A 25,492-nucleotide genomic window follows, 5' to 3' on the forward strand; every position below is an offset into this window, starting at 1 on the left:
TCGCCCACGGGTCATTCTAGCCACCAGGTTCGCCACCTCACCTGTGTGCCCACATCCAGTCTGGTCACGTCAAAGATGAGGTGAGCCGTACGATTTATTGTCAGGACGCAGTTATAGGTGGGCAGTTATACTTCACAGACTTGTTCACTCAAAATTTCATATTGAAGCCTCAAAAATACATACACCTTTTATTTCTTCAGCACATGATAATTCATTAGATATAGTCTAACATAACTGAGTTTGGATGAATCTATATCTTGAGAGTGTCTTCAGCAGTACAAATTAAACTTTGAAAAGTAAACATTTATTCTAACATTGCTATAAATAAACTGTTTATAACTGTAGACCCAAAGGCCACTGGAATATGTTTCATCAGAAGACCATTAGATCTCTGCAAAGCTGTATGACAGTACATATTAATTTATTACACATGATTTTTTTTTTTTTAGCAACCAAAACTTTAGTGCTGATCATCTGAATCTGGAATGCTCTGAAAATTTTGCCGAGAGGCTGTTCTCTCACTGGTCCATTGGGGTTTTGTGCAGTCCGCAGGGGGTCTGGAGTGGGTTGAGCCGTCCTCCTGGGATCTGGACATTCTAGATGACAAGCAAAGTCTGGGGGAGAAAAAAAAAAAAGAGTCAGAAAACAATTTTCGATGCTAATCTCCACTGAAATAACTAAACTAATATTCCAACAGAAAGAAGTTTTTTTTTTTTAAAATACACAGACTATTAAGCTTTTTGTCTTTGTAATTATCTCTGTCTTTTTCTATGAACTTAACTGAGATGAGTGACAAGACAAAAACATATATGAGGTATATGGATGTGCGTACGGCATATTACTGCTGTCACGGTCGGTTCAAGAGACCAGATGCGTGTACAGGTTTCAGTTAATTTAAAACAAACATGGAACAAAAGACCTCTTGGATCTTACAAGATTGCAAATTTAGTTTTCAAAACAGGCAGACAGATAGATAGACCAACACAACATAGGCCAAACAGGCACTGACAATTCCACACAGAGAAACCAGGGAAAGGCAGGACTACCAAACAGAACAGGGCTGCATTGAACTGAACCAGGTGTAACTAATAACTGACTAACAAGGTTAATTAAGGGAAACCAGCAGGTGCAGATCTTCACAACGAGCCACTAGAGGTGGAAACAGAGGTCCAGTGACAATTACTGAAAAAATTTGTTGGTCTAACTACCTAAAAAAAAAAAAAGTCCCTGTTTAGACTATTATGTAGGATGTCATTCATCTTCGTGGACTGACCAAGATAATTCATGAAATCATTAGTTGATGATTTCAAATATGATGAGGGTAATGTGCTGACGGAGTCTTGCTGGTCCCCGGAGCTCCATACCTCTCAGTTTGATCAGCAGTGTCGACTGATTTCAGTTTTCTGCCTCCCTGGTACTCTCTTTCCTCTTCCCCTCTCCTAGAAACATTTCTATCAGCCTGTCAGGGGACAAAACAAATCAACTTCTCTTCAGACAGAATCTAACGTGAAGTCTTGTATTCCTAAATGCCAAAAAGTGAAATTTAATGTTTGTTTTTATTACACAACAACCACAAGTCGGGTTTGGAAAGACCCCTTAGGCTGTGGGCAACAAACCACACACAAGACTTCTCATGGCCTTAAAAGAACTGCTATAACTGAACTTTTCTTGTTTTATTTTTCTCTCTCTCGCTCTCTCTCTCTCTCTCTTTTTTTTTTTGTTTCTCTGTACTGAGTTGCAAGAACATGTTGGAACACAGCCCTAAAACGCTGAACTGCTTGGCTCAGAGTTGGAATGATGTGTGGTCAAAACCTGAGGCGTCCTGGGACGTGCGGAGCCAAAACTCTCCTCTCCTGCTGAACAGTACAAACTCTGCTCCTCGTCCTCATTGAGGAGCAGTCCTCGCCTCCACTCAGGAGGTCCCTCTTGGAGGTCCCGCGGGGGTCTGTAACCGGGCGGGGGTCCCACTGCTTCGGAGACAACGCCTCGCTCCCTCGGTCTCATCACGCCGTCCACCTCGTCCGCGGTCGATCCGTCCGTGTCGTCGGGGATTGGCCTCAGGGCTCGCTCCATCTCTACGTTCCTCAGGCTGCTCTCCGACTGTTGCAGGAGCACTTGAGATACCTTGAGGTTCAGGACGATGGAGCTGACATGCTCGGAGACCGTGCTGGAGGCGCGGACAGCCTGCCCCTCCGCGTCGGCGCTGCTGCTGGACCACGCCTCATGCGAGCTGGCGGTGTCGTCTAGAGGGGGGTGAGGGGGCAGTCTCCACTCGTCCAAGGGTAGTATGTCTCGGTAACAGATGTCCCAGTCGAAGTCCTCGTTGTCCGTGGTGCTCTTCTCTTCTTCCTCAACTCCTTGAACAGGATTCTTCTCTGTCTCATTATCAAGCAAAGTGTCTAGCTGTCTGAGCTGGTCTTCAATTTCCTTGTCCACTTTACTGTCTGTGGCACTTCCTGTGTCCAGACCCTGACAGTCTGTGGAGAGAGGACGGCTGAATGATTAAACTGGACAAAACAATAAAATATAATAATACAAAATATAACAAGCTTTCAGACGAATGGATCAGTTACTATTGGAAAGAAATGAAAAGTGTGCTTTACTCAACTGGAGGAAAATGAATTGTCATACGACGTCTTAATGAATACTTGAATTGTGACGTGATCGACATTCTAACTGTGTTGTACAAGAATCCTCACCATGTGTTCTTAATCGTTTTCTTAAACAAAAAAAAGAAACAAAAGGTTTTGCACAAGGCAAGCTCACCCTGCTCTACAGCCTGTGTGTTTGGCTTGGCCTCTGCGCTCCAGCCGGGCATGCTCAGTCCCCCAGACACTGGACCCAACCCGCCCCTCCTCCTCTGCCTCTCCCTCTGAGACATCTCCTAATGGACAGACATCTCTCAGCACCATAGCCGCACATTACAGTCAGCACTGACTCCATGTCAGACAGCATTTACAGGCTGCCTTTGGACTCAAAGACTCTAATGTTTCGATGAAGCACTATGTACTCTCTGAGAGCTAAATGGTCACTCTACACGAGACTGAAGTAGAAGATGTAATGTATCAGATACACAAACAGGAAGCAGCTGCTGAGTTTATGAGACCGACTGGTCAGCTTTTAGCGAGAATTCAATGCTTCATCAAAAACGCGACAGTCCTTCAGTCTAAAGGTATTTTCTAAGTCCCGTTCCCTCTCAAAGTATCCTCCCTTACATAGATTCCCTGACAAAAGGCAACCTTACAACACGTACAAGACTTACGCAAAAGCACGTGTTAAAACATAATATTCTCTTCACTCAGAGTCACATTCATGCTTCAGAAAACCCAAAATGTAAGGTGTTAGGTATAGGGGAGAGGGGGTTAAAAAGCCCCAAAAAAAACCCCCACCTTGATGTCACAGCGTAGTGTGTAACGCAGGTCCTGTAAGCTGCTGGTACGGTTCTGAGGCCGGGGCTGGAGTCCGGTCTCCACGAGCCGGTAGAAGGGTTGAGGAACGGCAGGGTCGGCCGTCAGGGCCTGGCCGGCGTCCACTGCCTGTTTTATCCAGCGTGGGTCCACTGGGCCCCAGGGCACTGCATCTGAACACAGCACAGTGACCTCCATAGGAATAAAGGTTAAGAGACACCAAGAGGTTCTAAGCAAGTCTGAGACGATCCTCAAACTACATTTGTACAAAGTGGTTCTCTGAGGGCCAAATTATCAGTTCAAGCAAGATGCAAATAGACATGGAAATATTGTAAAATTCTACTGAGATATATAACAGACTCATTTCATTTTGCTGAACCAGTTTAAATGTACTTTCTGAAAGTAACAGGAGTGTATGTGTGTGTGTGTGTGTCCTCCTTTAAGAGATGAGGTGCCTGAAGAAGGTGAACTGCGCTTTCAGACTCTTTCTAATTATGGCAGTTGTGTTCTTTGTGGTTAGATGAAAGGGAAGTCGCACCAGTGTAGAGCTCCTGGATGAGTGTGCACAGACTGTAGAGGTCAGCTTTCCCAGTGCATGGTCTGCAGCGGATGACCTCCGGCGCTGCCCAGTTGTACAGGCCCAGTGGTAAAGGGAGATGGAACTGCTTTACGGAGCAACTGCCTTCACTGCTTTGGCCAATGCAAAATGACACACGGGGGAATCGTTAAGGACAGTGTGACAGTTCTATCCAAGCCAAAAAAAAACGTAACATTTCATACATAAAAGAAAACCTCCGCGCACGGCCGCCGGGTTAATCAGCTGTAAAATCAGAGGCCGTGAAGAAAGAGGGGAAGTTGGCCTTTCATCCTCTCTTAGTCAAACATCTCCAGGCTTTGTGTGAAGCTGTCATGCATACCTGTGCACCATAAAGCCAAGCCCCGTGACCTTGGCCACGCCCGGGTGAACTATGACCACCGTGCGAGACGACAGGGAGCGGAGAACGAGCGAGCGGGCGTGGAGGTAGAGCAGAGCCTCGCATATCTGCAGCACCAAACACAACAGCGCTTCCACCTGGAGGACAGGAAATTCTTCACGCTGCGGGGACGAGGACAGGGGCATAACGTCTCACTCTCCTTATCGTCTACCAGCCTTGAAACGATCACACTTTAAAGACATCCTACCTGGCAGTGGTTGAGCATACTTAGTATTGAAAACGAACATTTTCTACCCGATTGTAAAAGGATGCCAGCGCTGAAAAAGATGTTATCTGGACTTTCGGGAAAGCCCATTTGCGCTGTTCTGCATGGAATCCTTTCTACTGGATCCAATTCAGACTGTTTAAAGAGTTTCAGATGTATGATCTAAGCTAGACGAATACAAGGGAGACTAACTCTGGGTTTTTCAGCTAGTTCCAACATATGGGCCGGCCGGCGTTTTACGAGCGCGTTAATTACCCTGTGATGCAGGAGGTCATGAAGGGAACCGACATGAACCCTCTCAAACACCAAACGGATTCGCTGCACGTTGTCAGACAAACTCACTGCCATCAGCTGGAGCAGATGCTGATGGAACAGGTGGCTGCAACGTTTACAGTCAACACAGAGCAAGATATGCAATCACCTACAGTCAGCATAGGCGAAGATAACGTCACTTTCATGGTGCCATAGAAGAGCGCTGTTAAAATTTTAGACCCCTTAGATAAAGACTGAACGTATAATGCCGCACAATTTTAAAGTAACAAATAAAATCCAACTGACATTGATTTATCAGAAGGCACCTTTGCATCATTATTCTGATAAACCTCAATTTTATTTTTTTTTCTCTTTCCCTACGATGATAAGGACAGTATTGTCCTCCCACCTGCAGCGCTCCAGCTCCATGACGAGCAGATCCAGATAGCGTTCCTGGCCCGCCCGCAACAGCGAGGCACGGGACTGCAGCTCTTTCACAGTGACCCGACTTCCTCTCCAGCTGTAACTGAGAACACACAGTACCAAAACTAAAACTAAACAAACCAGCATACATTTGTCATGTCTACTTTAAGGGGTTTTTTTTTTTTGTTGTTTTTTGCTTTTCTTTTTTTATCTGTGGCTGCTGTTCTTGCGACGGGTAGTCAGACTAAATCAAAGCTGCCCTGTCGGGTGTAATTGGCAGTTGTACTTGGTCATGCTGATGAAGGAGCCACAGGTAAATGAGAGTGAAGGCTCATCTTCTGCCTGTCCCAGTTCATAGTCAGAAATCAGGGGGATGGAGGTGAGAAGTCCAACTGACTGCCCTGACTTGTCGACGCACAACTGTGGACAAGAATGTAGCCACAGATCAACGAAACTCAAAGTAAATTACACCACAGGCAGTTTATGAGAAAGGCTGCAAACTCTGGCATTTACTGTTTTCAAAGTTTCCTAAATGAACGCTAGAAGCATATCATAATCTGAAACAAAACTGATAAATAAGACAGGCTATAAAAGCTTATTCGTTCTGACAGTTTCAGTCCAACCAAAACGGACACAGAAAGCATATCTTAATTAATCTGGATTTTTCTTTTCAGTTTTTTTTTCTCATAATGATGAAAAGGTCGCATAAATTCCCGTAACGGATGTTTGACCAGAGTGCCTCACTAAAGGAAAATATGGCCTTCAAGACTAGCTGTGTCCGATATAATTCTAAAATATTTCCCACACCAAACCATGACTGAGTGTGCAACGCGGTGCTGTAATCAGCACTGGAAGTCTACACATACCTTTCCATAGCCAAAACACCGGACTGCCTCACACGCAGGAGAAGACTTGCCACTCAACTTTTTATTAACGTGGAGATCCAAGCCACTACAACACAAGTCAGTTTTGTCAGCCATAAACAATGTAAAATTTTCGGAATGATTCTTCACACTTTGCTCTCAGTTTGATTTAATATCATCAAGGTAATGTCCCGTGGGTGATTTTTGGCCTGTTTGTTTTAATGTTCTACGCTCACCCTGCTCTGAACAGCTCCAGGAGGGAGGGAGAGCGGAGGAGGGTCTTAGAGGTGGTGGGAGTGTCACGCAGGTCCCGGGGGGCGTGTGCCTGACACAAACTGCGCATATGAGACACGCAGCTCTTCAGGAAGTCCAGCATCTGAGGGGTTAACACACAGTAACAAACAAATTTTAAATTGTTCCACGAGAACTTCCAAGACATGCGAAACACTGAATCTCTACGCGAGGGATACGGTCAACGTGTAAAGGAGGTGCTCTCATACAGGTGTGGTTCCTTAGTTAATTCAGGTGTGGCTCCTTAGTTAATTCAAGGGGTGGCTCCTTAGTTAATTAAGCGGTTCACACGCCATCACGCTCAGTGTTACGCGCTGGAAAACTCAGGTCAGGTCACGCGTTGTTTTGGTTACCATGACAACAAAAAAAGAGATCTGGGTGACTCTGAAAGAGGGGTGACTGTTGGGTCACATTTGGCAGGAGCTTCAAGAACTTGCTGATGTTTGAAGACAAACAGTAACTAAAGTCAAGTAAAGGGAAAGACAATGCACTATGACTGACTATGGCTTAAAGGACACCTTGATTATGACACCCACACTGTGCGTTGGTTTCCCAGCACAAAGCTGTATATGTCAATGTAGGACATAAGAAAGCAGGTTCTTCAAAGAGAAGACACTGTCAAAAATTAAATCTAATGTGCCTTAAGGCCTTACTGAGGGCAACGTGAGAGTTGAGAAAGTGTAATCACATGTTCATACCACTCTAAAAGAGTTAACCTATGACTCCTCACCCGTGGGCTGTGCTCCTGTGCTCCAGCCTCCGCCCAGTCACCTGGAGTCCTACCCTTTAGGTCGTGTAAACGCAGGTCCCCCCCGGCGTCCAGCAGCCCACTCAAGAGCCAGGGGTTACATGAGAAAACAGCAGCATGGACAGGGGTACTCCTGTCCTCACACCGACTGGCACAAACACAAGCATATGACCACTGCCGCACAACATATTAAATTTGCGCCATGCGAAGGTTACACACGGAACCAGATAGGACGAGAAGTTTACCAGGAGAGGGACAAACATATACACAGCGTTTGGTCTTACTGATTCGGATCGGCGCCGTGCTGTAGAAGAAGTTCCACAACATTTGTGAGGCCAAGGAGCGAAGCACAAAAGAGGGGCGTTTGGCCAAGATTGTTCACACAGTCTACGTCCACTCCTGACAAGCGAAACAAATCGACGTATTACTTTTACTCAGTCAACTGTCAATGTAACAGACAAGGCATTTTTTTCTCAGTTAGAGTACTGCACTTACCTTTCTTGAGAAGCTTCTCGATTTTGTTCAAATTTTTCTCAAGTGTGTAAGTGTGCAACTGAGCAGGCAAACCTGCATTTTTCACAGAGCCTAAACGTACCGGGCACGGCATAGGCTGCACTCCGGTCATAATCGCCCAGTAGAGAGTTGAGCTTCATTTACATGTGGTGACTAGGATCTCAATGGAATTGTCACGGCACATATTCAGTCTACATCAAAGAAAACATAACTGCAGCGCGTTATTAAATCGACCAGATTTAGGGTATGCAGTACGAATCTTAAACCAGCCACTCACCCAGTTATATTTACTACTATTAAACGCCAAAGTGAACCTTATTCAAACTACTTTATTATTTGGCACTAGTAGTGAGGGCAGGTTAATAAACTAGCTATAATATTTGGCTAAGAACTATGTTACATATTGCTTTGCTAGCTAAGAACAATAGTTGACCTAGGTTAGCTATTGAAAATTATGCTCGCTGTTGTCATGCTAAATGAAATGGTCTGTCGGTCTTAAACTGCCAATCTAGATATCCCTTCCTTAATTTCAGTCGGCAAGGTTTCATTTAAGATAGAAAATCCAATATTACTTAAGTTGTACCTCCTATAACATACCTACGACTTCTGCTTTTATTTCGAGTTTAAACACAACGACGAACAAAGGGGGCCCGACAGCGATGGCCTCCCGATAAAGGACAGTCAAGTGTCTTCGATGTTCGGGATAGGATATCGCCCTCTTGTGGCTATAAGTAGAAATCCCATCGATCAATGTTCGATTAATGTTCATCGCAACCAATTGTTTTGATTTATTCCATCCTGTACTCGCTGATAAGATTGATTTCCACGATAACTTATATGTTAGGTTCATAAAATTGTAATGATAAGTCGTAGATATTTACTGACCTGCCGGCCCTGCTTATAGCAAAGTATTTCTCTCGGGAAATAGAGTGCATGGGTCATGACCTATTTGACCCATTTGATAGCTCAGCAGAATAACCTGGGCCAGGGAGAGTCTCTTTCTGTCAAGGACAGAGGAGGTGCAAAAGTAATAAGCAGACTATTCAATGAATATAATTTTTAAATCTCAAGACTGATAGACGAATCCAACTATGTGATGACACTTCAGTATGATTAAAAACATGACAGCTATTAAGGAAAAATAAGTAATTTTGATTACTTAGTAACCAAATTTTTTTAAGAACCAACCACAGGGTGGCAACAGACCTCTGCTGGAATATCGGATTAGTATCAGCAACGGCAGAATCCGTGTTGGTTTGACTTTCTGCCTTTGTCCTTAAAATATGACTCAGCAATATGAAGTGGCAACTCATCAAGACGATCGAACGTTCAGGATCGATCAGGTTTGAATGTTTTGTTCGGACGATCCCCATTTGTGAAACATCTCAGGAGAGTGCAATTTCTTGAACGCACCCCGATGTAAACGTCAGAGGTGACGATGAAGCAACTTCCTCTTCCTAACAATTGGAGGGACGATCAAAATGTCATTATGTGGTAGACTTCAGGAATATTTCAAGTTATGTGGTTGTGACTTGTGTCATCGATTCTCCGGGCTCCCGGTTCATTAAGATACGGTCGCTGAAGCAGAGTAAGAAATGAAGCAGAGTTCGTAAAATAGTAGGTGAATCCATCCCCACTGAAAACTGAAACGATATTAGTTAATAGTGCAAATAACAAAATAGTTATCAGTGTTCTGTCGGGAGCGAGACGTGTTTCACAGAACATCCCGACAAAGTCGTAGTTTCTTTGTTTTGTGCACCGATAACTGTGACAGTATTCCAAAGTGAAGACCACTATGCAGAGGCCTGTAGCGAGCTTTCCACTTGCGCCTTCACTGAAAGTAAAATTGATCAATGCAGGCTTCCAAACCACCAACGATTTGGTCGACCTTCGGCCTCTTCAACTCAGCAAAGGTATTACATTAAAAACATGACCGTTCAGCTACAGACTGTACCCCTCTTGACTGTTGCACTTATCAAACAATTTCAATTTTTTTGGGCCTTAACGAATGCAAAGCGATATTTGAAACTGAGTTGTTGTCTAAGTTGAAAGTACCATCTAAATCCACTTTTGTTGTAGAGGTGGGGATAACACACGAAGAGGCAGTTGAAGTTTTGCAGACTCTACGGTGTGACTCCCAGACCGCACAGGAGAGGGCATCCGGAGGTAGCTTTACAGCCCTCCAGCTGCTTCAGCAAGAGCAAACACTGGGCACCATCGTGACTTTCTGCTCCGAGTTGGATTCTGTTTTAGGGGGAGGATTACCTGTAGGCAAGACCACTGAAATCTGTGGGGCTCCTGGCATTGGAAAGACCCAGCTCTGGTATGGCACAACAAAAAGTGTGTGAGATTCTACATTCAGGGTTTTTTTTTGTTTGTTTTTTGTTTTTTTGGTTTTTTGAGCTGTAAATCAGCGGAACTGTGTAGCAATTATGAAGTGATGTTGTGAAAAACCAAAGCTTGTACATGCTGAGTGCAGCCCAGGGTAAAGACAGACAATGCAATGCTGTCCTAAATTGAGCTACAAATGCATTCAACCAAATCCCTTCCCAAAAAGAAGAAGAGGAAGAAAAAAAGAATACCCTCAGAGTACATTCATTCCTGAAAGTTTGGACTCTTTTAGACATATGTGGGAGAGCGCTGTATCCACTGAAGCATGCACTGATAAGAATTTGCCCCGTTTTAATGTGGTATAAAACATGACCTAATTGCCTGTCCTTTTTCCAGCATCCAGTTGGCTGTGGATGTTCAGATCCCCGTGTGTTTCGGGGGCCTCGGTGGACAGGCCGTGTACATTGACACAGAGGGCAGTTTCCTCATCCAGCGTGCGGTGGACATCGCTCAGGCGGCGGTGGATCATTGCAGTCTACTTGCAGATGATGCAGGTTTGACGCTAAAACGATGTGGAGCCCTAAGTTTACTTGTAGTCGTGCGTCCTTTTGACCATATGCGGTGCCCACAGTGTGTGTGCTTCCAGAAAAAAAAAAGCTACACAGCTTTGCATTACGCATCTTTGAGAGACTCAGTTTTGGTTTACAAGCTCTGGTCATGGCTAAGCAAAATATAGCTTGATGTTCACACTTGAAGATCTATACTGAAAATGGTACAAAATTTAAAGAGTGTCACAGGACAACGAATTCTAGGACTAGTGTCGTAGATTCAACAACCCAGCTGACACAGTTTGTGCAGAGATATTACTCATTTTCACCATGACTAATATCCGTTCAACACAAGCTGCATCTGGCAGAGAATGTAGCCTTTGGGCAACAGTGATTAAATTAGCACTTTGCACTTTTTTTTTATTTTCAGAGGATGGATAGAAACCCTAATATGCTCATGTACTCATGTGTTCTTACATAAACAGAGCCAATATGCTAACATATGCAGAGTGTTGTATGCTGCATATTTAAACAATAACTGCCTATAACTAACTAACTATAATACCAGTATAGCTACCACTATAATGTACTGTTGTACTCTGTGTGTATGTGTGTGTGTTATTGACATGGCAGGGTCAGATTACTTTGAAATGTCAGTCAGTTACTGAGCACAAACCACATGGCAATATTTGTAATTAGTTGCATAATCCACTGGATTGGCAAAAAAAAGAATAATCTAATCAGAATACTAGATTTCCTTTGGATTACTTGGGTTCCAGAAATGTTTTTTTGTAATTGCAGCAAAAAACTACTTGCAGCATATATCATTCTCAGTAAAATTTAAGTTAAAAATCTAAAATATTTGACAAGTCTTTCTACGAAACTGCCAGTCTGGGGATCCTGGCTAGGCAGAAGTGTTCTTTCCACTATGAGGGAAATGAGACAATGCTGATTATACAGGACTATGCTTCAGATGCATATTATGAAGATGAATGTGCTTGTGACTACCTCTGTTATTAGTTTAACATAAGAGCAAAATCATAATGTCGGTAAATACTTGAAATGTAATCCTTAATTTTTACTGTAATCAAATTACCCATTTATTTCAAATGGAACTTGGCCTGATAACAGTATCTTTTTTTATTGTAATCTGATTATGTAATCCAGATTACAGGTAATTAGTTACCACCCAACCCTGGTTATAAACAATACATAATATTGGTATTGTATAGATGGCAAATTAGGAGGTTTATGTGCTCTGCAGCGGTTTTCAATTACAGTGGCAATTACAAGGTGCCAGTGTTTTCATAATGCAAGTGTAGAAGTTACCAAAGACATAAGAGAAAGGTGGGAGGTATACATTTCAGTTTATTCTTGTCTTTGTGTTTCCTCAGAGCAACGCAAATCCTTGAAAGAGTTCACCGTTGAAAAGATCCTCTCCAACCTCTTCCTCATCCGTTGTCATGACTACGTGGAATTGTTGGCAGAGATTTACCTCCTGCCTGAGTTCCTGGCTCAACACCCTGATGTAGCCTATGTTTTTATATCTCTTTGGAAAAATTTACCTCGTTTTTTTTTTGTTTTTGTTTTTTAACCGTTTTTCAAAAGTCACACTCTTGAGCCTCTCATCAACAGGTCAGACTGGTGGTGATTGACAGCATTGCCTTTCCATTCCGCCACGACTTTGAAGACCTATCCCAGAGAACCCGGCTCCTCAACGGCCTTGCCCAGCAGCTCATCCAAATGGCGACTAAACACAGCGTGGCTGTATGACTTTACCAGACACATGGATATTTCAACACAGAAGAGAGCCTGACAGATTCATATTGAATTGATGTTGTCTAAAATGGTGATGCTTAGCTGTTAGTGGTTACCAATTTAGGATCCCTTTTCCTGTTTGTTTTTTTAAGGTTGTGCTCACCAATCAGATGACAACAAAAGTTTGGCGTGGCCAATCCAAGCTTGTTCCTGCTCTAGGTAGGAGGGAAATTTCTATTCAGTGAATGTAATACAGTAGATCATGGAAATATAAAATAAAAGAACAACTTTGTTCCAAAATTAACAATTTACCAACAAATAATCATATTATACTCTATGTATTTAATGTCCACTCCAGAGAAGATCCAATCCTGTACACCCAGCTATGTTCAAGCATGTGTGTTTGGAAGCAATTTAGGACTCTTACAAAAAAGTTTGAAAAATTTTACACGTCTTACACTTGTGGGTCATATTTCATCTTCTAAAACCTTTGACTATTTGTCAAGTGAATGACAGCTCATCACATTTTTAGCCAGTCTTGTTATCCATGGTTGAATAGAGAGAGTGAGTCTTCTGACGCTTTTCACCTCGGCTTTGTAACCAGGTGAGAGCTGGGGTCACGCGGCAACACAGAGACTCATCCTGCACTGGGAGGGATCAAAAAGGTAACTGTTTTCACCTCTAAACCTGAATTTCCTAATTTGGTCAAAGTATAGTACATTACTGTATGAAGCAAACGTATACAGACCTGAGACATGTTTGACGGGGGTTAGATACCGATTAAATCTCTGATTTGGTCAAGTTATATCTCTTATTCATTCATTCAGCCGTTCATTTATTCATTATTTCATTCATTTGTCTAAATATATTTGAAAAACTAGGGGAGAAAAATGATTGCTCCCAGAGTTTTCAGTTCGCAGTGAAAATTGTGAGTGGTTTTTCATTTTTGTACAGGCTGGTGAGTAATAATCTCAATTTTATCCATTGAACAGTCTCAATATGAGGACAAACAGCCTTGGATTCCAAGGTTAAGTCTGCTGAGTTTGTGGTCTTAAGCTGTTTAGCGCTCTCTCTCTCTCTCTCTCTCTCTCTCTCTCTCTCTCTCTCTCTCTCTCTCTCTCTCTCTTTCATTTTTAAATGGGGGTGATTCACCCTGACACAGCAAAAAAAGAGAGAGAGAGAAAGAGAGAGAGAGAGTAAAGATGTGGTACGACACCTGTAGGTTATTTAATAGGAAAATGTGTTTGTTTAGAGAACGTGTTGCATAAACTCTTTACCCTTCACCTCCGTGGGTGATGGATTGAGCCACTTTGCACAAGTAGCTGGCATGCCTTTTACAGCTAGCCCTTATTCATAATGGCCCAGGTTCTGCCTGCCAAGCCATAACTTTTGCGGCAGTGGATAGTGGAGAAGCGCACACACACACACACATAGAAGTTCTCTCTAACTGTATCTCTTCATTTCTGCCTCTCAATAAAGCTGAAGGTCTCTGTGCTGGCAGCCCTTACCTTGTCATTGTGCTGTTCATCTCAGCTGCATTTGAATCAGAGCAGAACCTTGCTTTCCTTGCTGAATGACAAATTGACAAGACCAGGAGGAGAGAAAAAGACATGGGAGAACTGACAGTATGAGTCATGTTCAGAGAAAATAAGAGGGGGGGGGGGGGGTCACCACATTTATGTAGCATTCCTAGATGAAGCCTTAGATCTCACCTCCCCCCCCCCCCTTTTTTTTTTTTTACAGGTTGGCATCTCTGTACAAGTCACCCAGCCAAATGGAGGCTACTGTGCAATACCAGATCACTGTAAGTATGCGGATGACAACCCTCATTTAAAGCCATTTCCAAAGTGCTCTTTCCAGTCTCGTCCTCTGTATACGCTGCCACTCATCTAAAGCGCAAGCCGCTGAAAGCACTAAGGGTCTTGTAGAGGCTTTAACTGGTCTTATAATTATATGTGAGTTATATGATTTAGAGCTTTATGGAGATACACGTCTGCTATAGAAAGAAAAAAAAAAAACTCACCCATGTGACACTTGACTGTGGCCAGGCATCCATTGGACTGCCTGTTTTCTCACCCCCTCTCACTTAACAGTAGCAACTGATGATCAGGTGCCTGTGCGGTTGGGGGTGAAATAAGGCAGTCAGCGATCCCTTCCAAGCATGTGACGTCCTTTGAAAATACTTCTTGGAAAAATTTACTATCCGCTCCATGCGAATGAGAAACTGGGACCAGGTCTCACTCATCCGGACTTACCAAGGAATATAGAGGGAATACAGGGATGAAATTAAAAAGAAACTTACAAAAAAAAACCATATGGTGTGTAGATTGTTGACAAAATTGGGGGAATCATGAATTCTCCCAAATAGACTTTCAATTTTTCTTCGTACCTCAAAAGTATAAAGTAGAATCTCTGATTGCACACAAACAGCGAGTGAGCAGCGAATTTAGCCTCTGCATTTAACCCATCCTATATGCCCAGTAGTAAACACACACACACACACCAGGAGCAGTACACCCAGGGAGCAATTGGGGGTTAAGTGCCTTGCCCAAGGGCACTTCAGCTATGGATGTTGAGGTAGGGGGAAGTGCTGTTCACCCATTCCCCCCTGCCCACATTTTTCCTGCCAGTCCAGGGATTTGAACCAGCAACCTTCCAATTCCTTCCTGTCGGGGAATTGAACCCCGGTCTCCCGTGTGACAGCCAGGGATACGCACCACTATACTAACAAGGAATATTGCTGTACTAATGATGTCTATACCAATGATATCTTCGCACAATAATGTATTATTACTAAGCTATTCACCATGCATGATAAATAAAGCTCTCAAACCCTCAATAAAATCTCAAAAAACTAAACCAAAGTTGTCCAACATGTACAATACACAAATACAGTGTATTCCTCATCTCCATGCTTATTGATCCAACTGTCATTTTTATCATTATCGTTATCTCTTATTCCAAGGGGGAAGGCTTCAGAGATGTGCCTCATTCAGGCCCTTCGAGATCACATGACGACGATTCCTGTAACGACACTTCCGGAAACTACTGCAAGCGCCCTAGAGTGGAAGGGACCCAGTCTTGAGGACAAATGTATTCGTTTTCCAACATGTCATTGAACTGTAATAACAATACCCTACTTGTCATGTTTACGTAACAAACAAGACATATGTAGCTTTGATAAAGGCTGTAGATATAGCTTTGAATAATCAGTGTTGTAACAGTGTCATACTGATTATCATTGTGATTATTCATTACAATGTAAAAATTTTGTTTTGTTCTTATACTGAATTGCATATTCATCTGTTAAGTGTATATATACTTTGGGAATGACTGTTGTCAATGACATATGCGTGAGGCATGCCAAGGGCATCACATTTTTGATGTGGGTCAGTTCCAAGCTGAACCAACTCACATCAAACTTTGGGTCGGTTCCAAGCTGAAATGTGCTTTGGTGGTAAAGCCCTGGACAGGTAATGGGTCGGAACTGGCATGGCAATACTTGCAATGTCACATATGTACAGTTTAATTGTGAATGAATGGAAACCTGTTTGGTGACAGTTACACAAAATAAAGTTATGCGTCACCTTCTGTTTACAGTTCTCGGAACAGTGATTGAGTGTGATGTCAAATAAATAAATCGGAAAATCCAGAATGGATTTTAATATATCTTGTTGCTTTTTGATTTGTATTAGCAATAGTTTTGCTCTAAAAAGCCATTTCATCGGCTGAATTGTAAATCCTTTGGAGGAAAAAATAGATATTTGATGCTTTAAAAAAAAATCAACATATTCATAGTATAGTAACAAAGGTAGAACACTGTTGCATGTGATACAGTTCTGGAAAATATAATGCTGTGTCTGAAATCACACACTATTCACTCTGTAGTGCAATTTATAGTGGGATCGCCATTTTGTAGTGCTGTCTGAATGTGTAGAGAGAATTGTTATATCTTATATAGTGCACTCAAAGTATCCCACAATGCATAGTAAAAAGTAGGGTACAACCGACGTACCCCACGTTGATCGACTTAGACCATCATGCATTGCGACCTGTCTTGTGAGAAAAGGCAAGTCTTTACAGACCAATCAGATGCAGATGTTCTGGCGTTTGTTTATGCCACAGAGATAATAATTACAAGTATCCGACGCGTAGTTGTGTAGCAGAGTAACATCCAGATAGTGTCCGAAATGTATCAACAGCTGTCTGCCCTTATCCCCTAGTGATTGTTCCACGTACAAAACACTGTATAGCGAGTAGGGAGTGGTGAATGAGTGAATGATTTCGGACACAGAAATAGTCTCTTGATGAATATTGTCGTTATTGGGTAGGTACGAACTAAACCACTGTTCTGAGCTGTAGTACCTTAGGAGCCCGAGAACAGTGGTGACAAATGATGCCTTCACCTTCAGAGGTTGATGAAATGTGTTTAGAATGTGATTCCATTTGCTTTCATACCAATTACTGGCTAGTTCTACTCTTTCAAAATGATTAACTTACTCCCAGCAGAACAATTTAACTCATATGGGATCTCCTATTAACTGTAACAAAACTCGCGTGATTACCAGTGGATACGCGGAAGTAAATACTCAGATGGTTTGATTATGAACCAAACAGTCTAAGAGGCTGAATGCTGTAAAGCACAGAATGAAAGTGCCCACAAAAAGAAGATGTATATTTTCACCGTTGTCTTGCCTACACTGTTCAGGCTGAGCTACTGCTCAGCTTAATAGCTGCCCTTGTCCACCACTATGCAGCCTGACAGTCTAACTGCCAGTCTGTGCCTCCACGTCCACCATCAATATTTTATCCCGCCCTAAGTTCAGTGCTTGTGGGACTGAGGTGGTCATGCATCTCTTTAATTGGATTATACACTTGAAAGCCAGCAGTGCATTAGCAGTGAGGAGGGAACAGATAAAAGTTTGAGAACTTGATATAATATTTCCTTGGTAAAGAGGCATGAAGGGTTGAGGCAAAATTTGAGGAAAGTAGGCTGTCCTTATGCATTTTCTTTCTGTCCCTATACCCAATGTACATGCATAAATGCATGTATATGCGTGTACACATAGACAAATATACATGCATTTATATGCACATGTGCTCGTATGGCCTGCACACTCAAACATGTTTAACAAAAAGTCTCATAGTGAAAAATACACTCACATAACCGTCTCTCTGGATGTGCAGCAGTGTTGCACTTTAGTTTACAGAAAATGACAAACACTCAAACTACATCATTAATTTTTCACCGAGAAACAATAAAACAGTAAGACTTTGTGTAGCCAAAATACTGTTAAGTGACTCAGCTTCACATAATAACTTTGCCAGTGTTAAATCTGAGTGTGTTTACATTGTTTTAGGACAATATAAACACAATCTGAATCATTTTAATCCTTGTGATTTTGTTTAGAGCTCTGAAATGTTAATCTTGAAAATACTGAATACTCATAAGATTCTTCTTTAATTGGCGAAGGAGTAGCCCACAAACAGTACTTTTCAGTTTGGCAACTACTAGGAGAGAAATCATGTATTTGACGTCACAGCTGTGATGCGAAGTGTAACGCTCACACTTCATATTAACCACCCGGCAACGGAACTGTTAATTTTCCATGAGAATTACAACAGTTGTTATTTTTAGCTTGAGCGCTGTCCTATATATACGCTTTCAGGCTATAGGACATTACTCATTGAGCTCAATGCCTAATAAACAAAATTCAAAGATGTTTCATTATAGAAGACCCACAATGAAGTCTTGTATAATTTCTCGCTGTGCTCTCAGAATGCCCATCGGCCTCTCTGAGACACTCACTTTTTGTAAGTAGGCTACTCATTGTTATTAATGTGTTTTTCTTTTTAGTTTAAAAATTATTTATTTTCTTCGTGCCAAAGTTTTGAGGTCTAACGGAGTTCATAACCTTTTTTGATCGCTTAGGATTTAGAGGGCTCCAAACTAGCCTACAATATAACAGAATTAAACAATAGCAAATCCACTGTTGGATTTTTAAGAACCTGCCGGTGGTCTAATTATTAAATTATTAAACAATCATAATCAATAACATTTGGCAACGAAGAAAAATGACATACTTTCCAAGACAACATCTCGATGACCTCACAGAGTTGGAAGCCACAGTCTTTCTGTCTTGGATCTATTCATAATCTATTGTCAATAATGACGCTTTTATGGTATCAGTCATCCTTCACATTTATTTATTTATTTATCTATTTATTTACATTTTGGGAGTACGTACAACATGCCTTAAGCCTCTGATGGGGGATGAGATTCCCCTAATAGCTATAAGAAAGATGGAGAGGAAATTCTGTAGGAGGGCACAATATGCCTTTCATGAGGACATCGCTATGGCTTACGTGCATCACGGATCCGAGCCCGTCGGACTGTCAACAATGATGGTCGTGTCTCACCCCACCTCATCCCCTCCTCACCCGCCCTCCGGAATCATGAACGCGGCCATCGGGTTAAAAATATATTATTGCGCGTGCCCGTGTGCGGAATTGCGTGATGGTATCTGTTCTCTTTTTTTCAGTCTCTTTCATTTCCCACCCCTTTCTTACGTCATTAATGACCGTTATGCGAGCCCCGGTTCACGCGCGCGCGTCCCCTACTCTCGCAACTGGAGAGCTATCCAGTCTATGATTGAAAGTAGACTTCTTGCCCGGCTCCAGCTGTCTCTAGTCTCTCCAGGAATGAGAAGCGATGGCCGGTTCTGCCAACGAGGAGAAAACCTACAGAAGGTTCTTGGAGCTCTTTCTCCGAGAGATGAGGCCACCGCTTCAGGAGGACGTACCTCTACCGATGCGCCCTTTGTCGGACTTCTTATCGGAGGACGAGGTTGAAGGGGAATGTCTCGACCTGTGTCTCCAGCACCTGTGTAAATAGTTAAGTACCAGACCAAATTCCTTATGTCTTCTAACTGTAATGTTTATTTAGAATTATGATATGGACATGGAGACCCAGTGTCAACATAATTGTAACAAGGAAAACAAACAAAAAGTAGTTTTGCCGGCGAAAGCCAATTGCCCTTACCCGGGCTGGAGTTTGATCCATAAAAGACAATACAGAAACCTTCTCGTTTACTTTGTTTGTTGAGCACATAGTTTATTTTTTTGTTTACTTGTTTATTTTGTCAGAACAACAGTCTTAACAAAAACAGTCTGCTGCCAGACCACACAGGCGCTCTTAACATTTTCCGACCTCACGTATGAGCGACTTCTGTTTGCTTGTTTCTCCGGCAGTCTCAGCGATTTGTAACTTCAGAAAATGTGTGGCTATACCCCGCTTATGTATTTTCGAAGTTGACACGGTGAAATCGCGAAGGTTATTTTATACTGTCAGCTTTTCAGAATGTTCCGTATTTCCAGTAGTTAAATAGTGTGCGTGTTTAAATTTATCTCAGCTGTAACACATTTATGTCCAGAGCTGATCGGCGACCTAACTGATGTTTACCCCTAATCCTCATGCACTATGTCCGCCCTCCATTCATTCACCACCGTTGGCACGCAGTGTTCGCCGGCGTTGTGGTCTCAGATCTCGTAGTAGTGAATACACATCGTATCTATCTAGGTAGGCTATAGTGCATCATAATCGCTTTTGATGAGAAGAGACCAGAAGACAACTCGGTAAAACAAAACGATGTGTCTGAAAACGTGGGTGACCTTATGTAGGCTATCGGTGTTCCTATTAGATAAAATGATATTATGAGAAACACTTGCTGTCACCGGTATGTGGTTTTGTGATGGAGAAATGAATGGTACTCTCATGTTTTTCTCGCTACTGTCTTTGGCATAATTTATTTCAAAATACTGGTTGATATTTGCTCCGACAAACCTGTCCGAAACTGAGAAGAGATAAGAGAAGTACTATACCTTTTGGTTTGGCAAAGGTAGGCATTCACGCCAAATTAAATTCTTAGCGAGCTCCGTGAGAAAGGGTTACGTCTGAGGGGCTACGTCATCACTGTGCCTACAAATAGAAGCTTTTAGTCCCTCAGAAGTCTCGATACGACATTCTTGCGAACGGCAGTTACGATGAATTGTTTATATTAAGACAAAACCAAGACGGTCTTAATTGGTTGTTACCGGAAGTTCCACCAAAAACGTCTCATAAACAAACCGCTATACCTTCATGTAAAAGCATGCAAAGGCACCAGTTTATTTTAGAGGACCCGATCTCTTCAAAGGTCAGATGTGGACATCACATCGGGTCTTTTTTAAATATGATTTTATCTGTGTTATTTTGTAAAAACTCTTTAACTGTTAATTCCACGAGAAGCACTATTTTACAAAGTAGTTCCTCTTGAAGTGTTTGTAGGGTGTTTTGTGAGCTGCTCATGTTTAATAATATCAACATCATTGCGCCTCCCAGTGCAGAGGTGTAAAGATTTTACCCTTTGGCCAAATTAGTCTTATCGAAATACCAGCCCTGACTTGCATAACACTATTTTTCTTTTTTTATTCAAATGCATTTCAGAGACTGCCATAGTCTTGCCTAGATATGTACATTATTCCATCTGCTATCTAAGATTCACAGTCAACTGTTTTATAATTTGATTTCACACCTGATTGAATCGATGAATCTGAGGTGAGCGCAAATGACTGGATCACTTGCCAGGACAAAATAAACATCATCTGATCATTCTTTGTTTTGCGCTTTGCGTTTTCCCCCTTAAACTGCACAGCTTTAGTTTCAGCTTTAGTATGGGCGAAACTGGTTTTGAATTGTTGGAACCCCTGAAGACTTGGTGAATTGATGGTGTGTTAAAGTAGGGGTCCTTCAGTTTGGCTGAACCTAAAATAGTCAGATCATGATAACATGTGGGAATGCACTAAGGAAATGGATATTAGAGTTATGGATACATCTCTCTCTGTCTATGTCCAGAATTTCACAAGGATTGAAAGATGCAGCCCGGGGTATCGTTACTATAAAATCAATAACAACATATTCATGTATCATGAATAACTGCTCATTTGCGGCCAGTCTGTTCCTCTGTACTGTTCATCTGGTATAAAGAGGCTGCAGAAAGACTGGTTGCAAACTGAGGCTTATTTTTTGCACTTTGCATCAGTTCTCCTTCCATGGTGATTCAGCTGAACGTGTGATTATTTTGTCTCAGGGTTGAAGATCTAATAATAGTCCTGAGAGAGAGAGAGGTGGAGATCCCCTTTGTTACTCTTATATGCATGAGGAAAAGGAGGGTTGCCTTGGATATAAATGTGTGTGTGTGTGTGTGTGTTTATCACGGGTGACTTTAATGAAAGGTGTGCATGTGAGCTTTTGTGTCAAAAATCCACTACTCTTACGATGCTAGAAAACCACCTGAGGTTGAAATGGGGGTGTTGATGCCTCTGTGAAACACTTCAGCTGACATGAACAGGCAGTTACAGTGTATTCTCTCTTCATGAAGAGTCTGTTTGGTTTGTCTGGCAAATCAAATCAGAGAAAGGAGGAGAATTCAATTTGACTCTGAAAAGACCCTATTGAACCATCCAAGGATGAAGAGTTCCTCTCTTATTCTTTCTAAGTGTTCATCTCTTATAACTGTTGTATTTTTCCACTTTTTTAGGGTGATTTTCATCAGTTACTTACCATGTGTCAATAGGAACCTTTTACAAATATTGCTAGATACATTGACACAACCTAATAATTTGAATGAGACCCGGAAATTTGATTTACATCATGGCATTTCACTTTGAATATTCAGGTGCTGGTGTTTTCTGTGTCTTACATTTGTCCTCTTGGCTACACCACCAATAAAAATTTCTGCTTTGTGTGTACTAATGTCCACAAACTTGACAGAGCGTGTTTGTATAGAGAACTTGATGAATCATACGGAACAGCCACTGTACCCAAGGTGCTTGTGAAGCTCTTTCTTATCTTCCTTATCTGAAGGGAACAGAGCATAGCCCAGCTCTATGGTTTACAAATGCTTCTCCTCACCTTTCGCACTGTTATTAATTTTCTTTAGGAAATATTTTTGCACACACTGTAAATAGTTTATTTTTTTTTTCTTATTGTGACAATACAATGTATCTTTCCAAAGGCGGGTAGGGGGGGGGGGGGGTGTTACTCTTCATTTGCTGCTCCCTGAAAGCCCAAGGGGAGTCCTGTTAGATAGTAATTTAGAGAGGAGCTGTGTCCTAAACCTCATTAAAAGGCTCCTATAGCTATTAACCACACACTCACAAACACAAGATGTGTACAGCAGTGAGAATACCAAGAGTTGTGTGCGTGTGTGCGTGTGCGTGTGCATGTGTGTGTGGGTGGGTGGGTGTGGGCGTGTGTGTGGTGATGTCAGTGCTACTCCCGATTATAATATATACGGATAGATTCAACATCAGTGAAATGGAGGAACTGATTTGCATGCTGGTCTCCCGTCTCCCTTCACCTGGTCATTCAACGCAACAGGAAGGAAGAACACTGGCCCTTGGCTTAACAGTCACAGCTATACTTAACAACCCCTTTACAACACAGTACACTTTCCTACTGAACCCATAAAGTTTGTCTCCAAGGTGTTACTGCTTTTCCAGAGGATTAGGTAAAGTACATGTCTGTTGTCATGTCTGAGTCGCATGCGAAAGGAAGTCTCTGCCTATGATCATTTTAATAACATCAGTTCTGCTATTTACAAAAAAAAAAAAAAAAGAAGTACTAATAACAATCAAGTCTTTGCAGATGAGCTGAGTATCTATATAATGGTGGGAAGAGTGGAAATATAATAAATGAATTACCACATGCTTTTAATAAGATGATACATTTGAAAACCAAATGCGTTATTCATGGCACCCTGCCTGCATATACAGGGGTGTTAAATGACAGACCTTTTGGTAGCGCTCTCTTTTAGAGTAGCACAGTGTCCTAAGACTAAGCTAGTCTTTGTTATTATACGTTAAATTATCAGTATATCCCAGAGAGCTAATGGAACCAACATGAAACTGTAGATGTAAGTAAAACCGTAAGCATGAATATGACCAATTATCAGCACTAATTCAGTCCTGTCATGAGCACTGAGTACACTGAGGAGAATCTGATTAATGCTCCCATGAGAGCGTATCAGTTATAGCTGGGAAGAACTGGCAGAAACTTTTTCTGTATTTCTCCATGTTAGGTTTCACAGCATAAGTTTTGCAATAATTTGATAATGGCAAAACAAACAAATGGGGCAAAACCATGACTTTGTATGACACAAAAATAAAAATAAAAATAAAAATAAATGACAGAAAAAAACAAGTAATATTTATGGGTAAGAACCTTCTGGATTGAATGGTCCTGTTTATGTTTTGTGTCATTTTGGTGAAGGTATTATTGACATGACATTAGAGTGCAATTTTCCCTCAGCAAAAACTGGCGGTAGCTGCTCCCAAATCATTTCAACCCACGCCAATGCTGACCACACACACACGCGCACGCACACATACACACACACACACACACACACGCACGCACACACACACACACACACACACGTGCACACATTCTTAACCACTGTAGAGACATAATCAAATTCTGATTTTTCTTCAGGCTCAGGACATGACCCAGGCTCCTGATCAAAGAAAATGCTGTCAGTAGCTGAAATGTTGTTTTTCCATGGCACAAATTGATGAGGAAGGCATACTGTCATGGTCTTTGTATACCCTGCTATTTGAATCTGAATTTTTGGCATTTGTCCTATCATCAGTCCCTTGACACTGAGTCCATTGCTCAAGAGGAATACTTTTGTTACTCAACGTCCATCACCATGGGAGTATACTATTGCAAGCTATGTGTGATAGTTGAGGCTGAGGTTTGCTTTTACAAGATAACAGAAAACAGAAGTTGTTTTCAGCATTAATAAGGATGATGTCGCAACAAAGTGTCTTTCTAAATATGATAACGAGTTTTTTTTTTTTTCGAGCAATCTTTTTTTTCTCTTTGTGCTTGTCCTGTCCCACAGTAATTAGTTTTTGGTTTCGTTGGAATAGTCTGGTTAGAGATGGTCAAGACTCATATATTACCAATATAGTCATCTTGAAGTCATGACTAAGACACTGACCTACACTGAAACAAGCAAATACAACATTTGATATAGGATCTTACTCCTAGACACTGGGATACACTTTCATGTCTCCCAGTTCATCTTAACCGTGATGAGGTGCGACACGGTGGGTACGGGAATGAACACACTTCCCTTGTGCTTGTTTTCATTTTTCGCAGAAGGGGGAATGGAGCGTCCTGTGCCCTGACAATCGACACAGCTCAATTTAGAACCATGCAAAGCTAAACAAGGGCAGCGCAGACAGCCAGAAAGAGGGAGAGGGAAAGAGAGAGAGAAAGGAAGAGAGAGAGAGGGAAAGAGAGAGAGAAAGAGAGAGGGAGAGGGAAAGAGAGAGAGAAAGAGAGAGGGAGAGGGAAAGAGAGAGAGAAAGAGAGAGGGCTCCTCAAGGATTCGCAAGTCATTACTTACAAATCACCACTGGCATCCTTTCCTGTTATTTGCACTTCCATGAATGGTCTTTTTTCTGGGGCAGATATTAATTAGGACTCAGCTAGGACTCAGCTTGGCACTTCCATAGCCCCAACCCCTCCCAACCCCCCCCCCCCCCCCCCCCCCCCCCCCAAACTCTATCCAATCAATTTGTTTTTCTCTTGGGAGGTCATGGGTTGTTTCAGTGAGTCTTAGACTATGGGATGTTATGTATCATAATTCTCAGAATGAGCCCTCTGATATGCTAGGATCAGTTTATGCCTTTTAAAATCCTAATACATACAGTTCTATGGACCAAGGGCATGCTCTTCTTACACAAACGCTCGATACATACCTGTCCTTCAGTCTATCACCTCTACACCTATGGCAGCAGAAGCACTCAGTGTGTAGACTTTGAACATCTTAGAAATGTAATGTGCAGATCATGAGAGGTTCCACCCGTATGTGACTCTACAGGAAGCAATTGTGGGATATGTTGATTGCTGATTTCATTTTAAGCCGTGTTCCAAATTTTAGTGAATGGCTAAAATAGCTGAGAAATATAACGATTTTTTTTTTTTAATTATTTTTTATTTTATGTTTCAGGTGTTTTGGGGAGTTGCTCTACTTCTGTTTGTTTGTTTTTTCTCCCCCCAAAATACATCTGTGCACATCCGTGAACTCCCCTCTCGCGTACCCAGGT

General features: G+C 42.0%; 2 protein-coding genes across 2 annotated transcripts in view; both read left to right on the forward strand.

Moving 5' to 3' along the window:
- Window positions 1–9,223: 9,223 nt before the first annotated feature.
- Window positions 9,224–15,419, forward strand: rad51c (RAD51 paralog C). Its single transcript, XM_030792230.1, has 9 exons — window positions 9,224–9,610; window positions 9,777–10,020; window positions 10,425–10,582; window positions 11,971–12,104; window positions 12,212–12,343; window positions 12,487–12,553; window positions 12,939–12,999; window positions 14,078–14,138; window positions 15,300–15,419. The coding sequence occupies exons 1-9, from the start codon at window positions 9,493–9,495 to the stop codon at window positions 15,417–15,419; spliced, it is 1,095 nt and encodes a 364-aa protein (XP_030648090.1). The 5' UTR covers window positions 9,224–9,492.
- A 3,562-nt stretch (window positions 15,420–18,981) lies between these two features.
- Window positions 18,982–25,492, forward strand: part of ppm1e (protein phosphatase, Mg2+/Mn2+ dependent, 1E) — a 31,555-nt gene continuing 25,044 nt past the window's right edge. Inside the window, exon 1 of the mRNA XM_030792663.1 lies at window positions 18,982–19,228. Within this exon, the coding sequence (XP_030648523.1) occupies window positions 19,047–19,228 (182 nt within the window). The 5' untranslated portion in view covers window positions 18,982–19,046. The remainder of the gene's footprint in view (window positions 19,229–25,492) is intronic.

This window comes from Chanos chanos, chromosome 15 (genome assembly GCF_902362185.1).
Source record: "Chanos chanos chromosome 15, fChaCha1.1, whole genome shotgun sequence".
Classification (NCBI taxonomy): domain Eukaryota; kingdom Metazoa; phylum Chordata; class Actinopteri; order Gonorynchiformes; family Chanidae; genus Chanos; species Chanos chanos.

Bases quoted from the DNA above. Each gene is read 5' to 3' on its own strand.
- rad51c (XM_030792230.1), top strand. From the start codon at position 9,493: ATGCAGAGGCCTGTAGCGAGCTTTCCACTTGCGCCTTCACTGAAAGTA. The intron at 12,105-12,211 runs GTAGCCTATGTT...TCTCATCAACAG, and splicing joins TCCTGGCTCAACACCCTGAT to GTCAGACTGGTGGTGATTGA. The intron at 12,344-12,486 runs GTATGACTTTAC...TGTTTTTTTAAG, and splicing joins CGACTAAACACAGCGTGGCT to GTTGTGCTCACCAATCAGAT.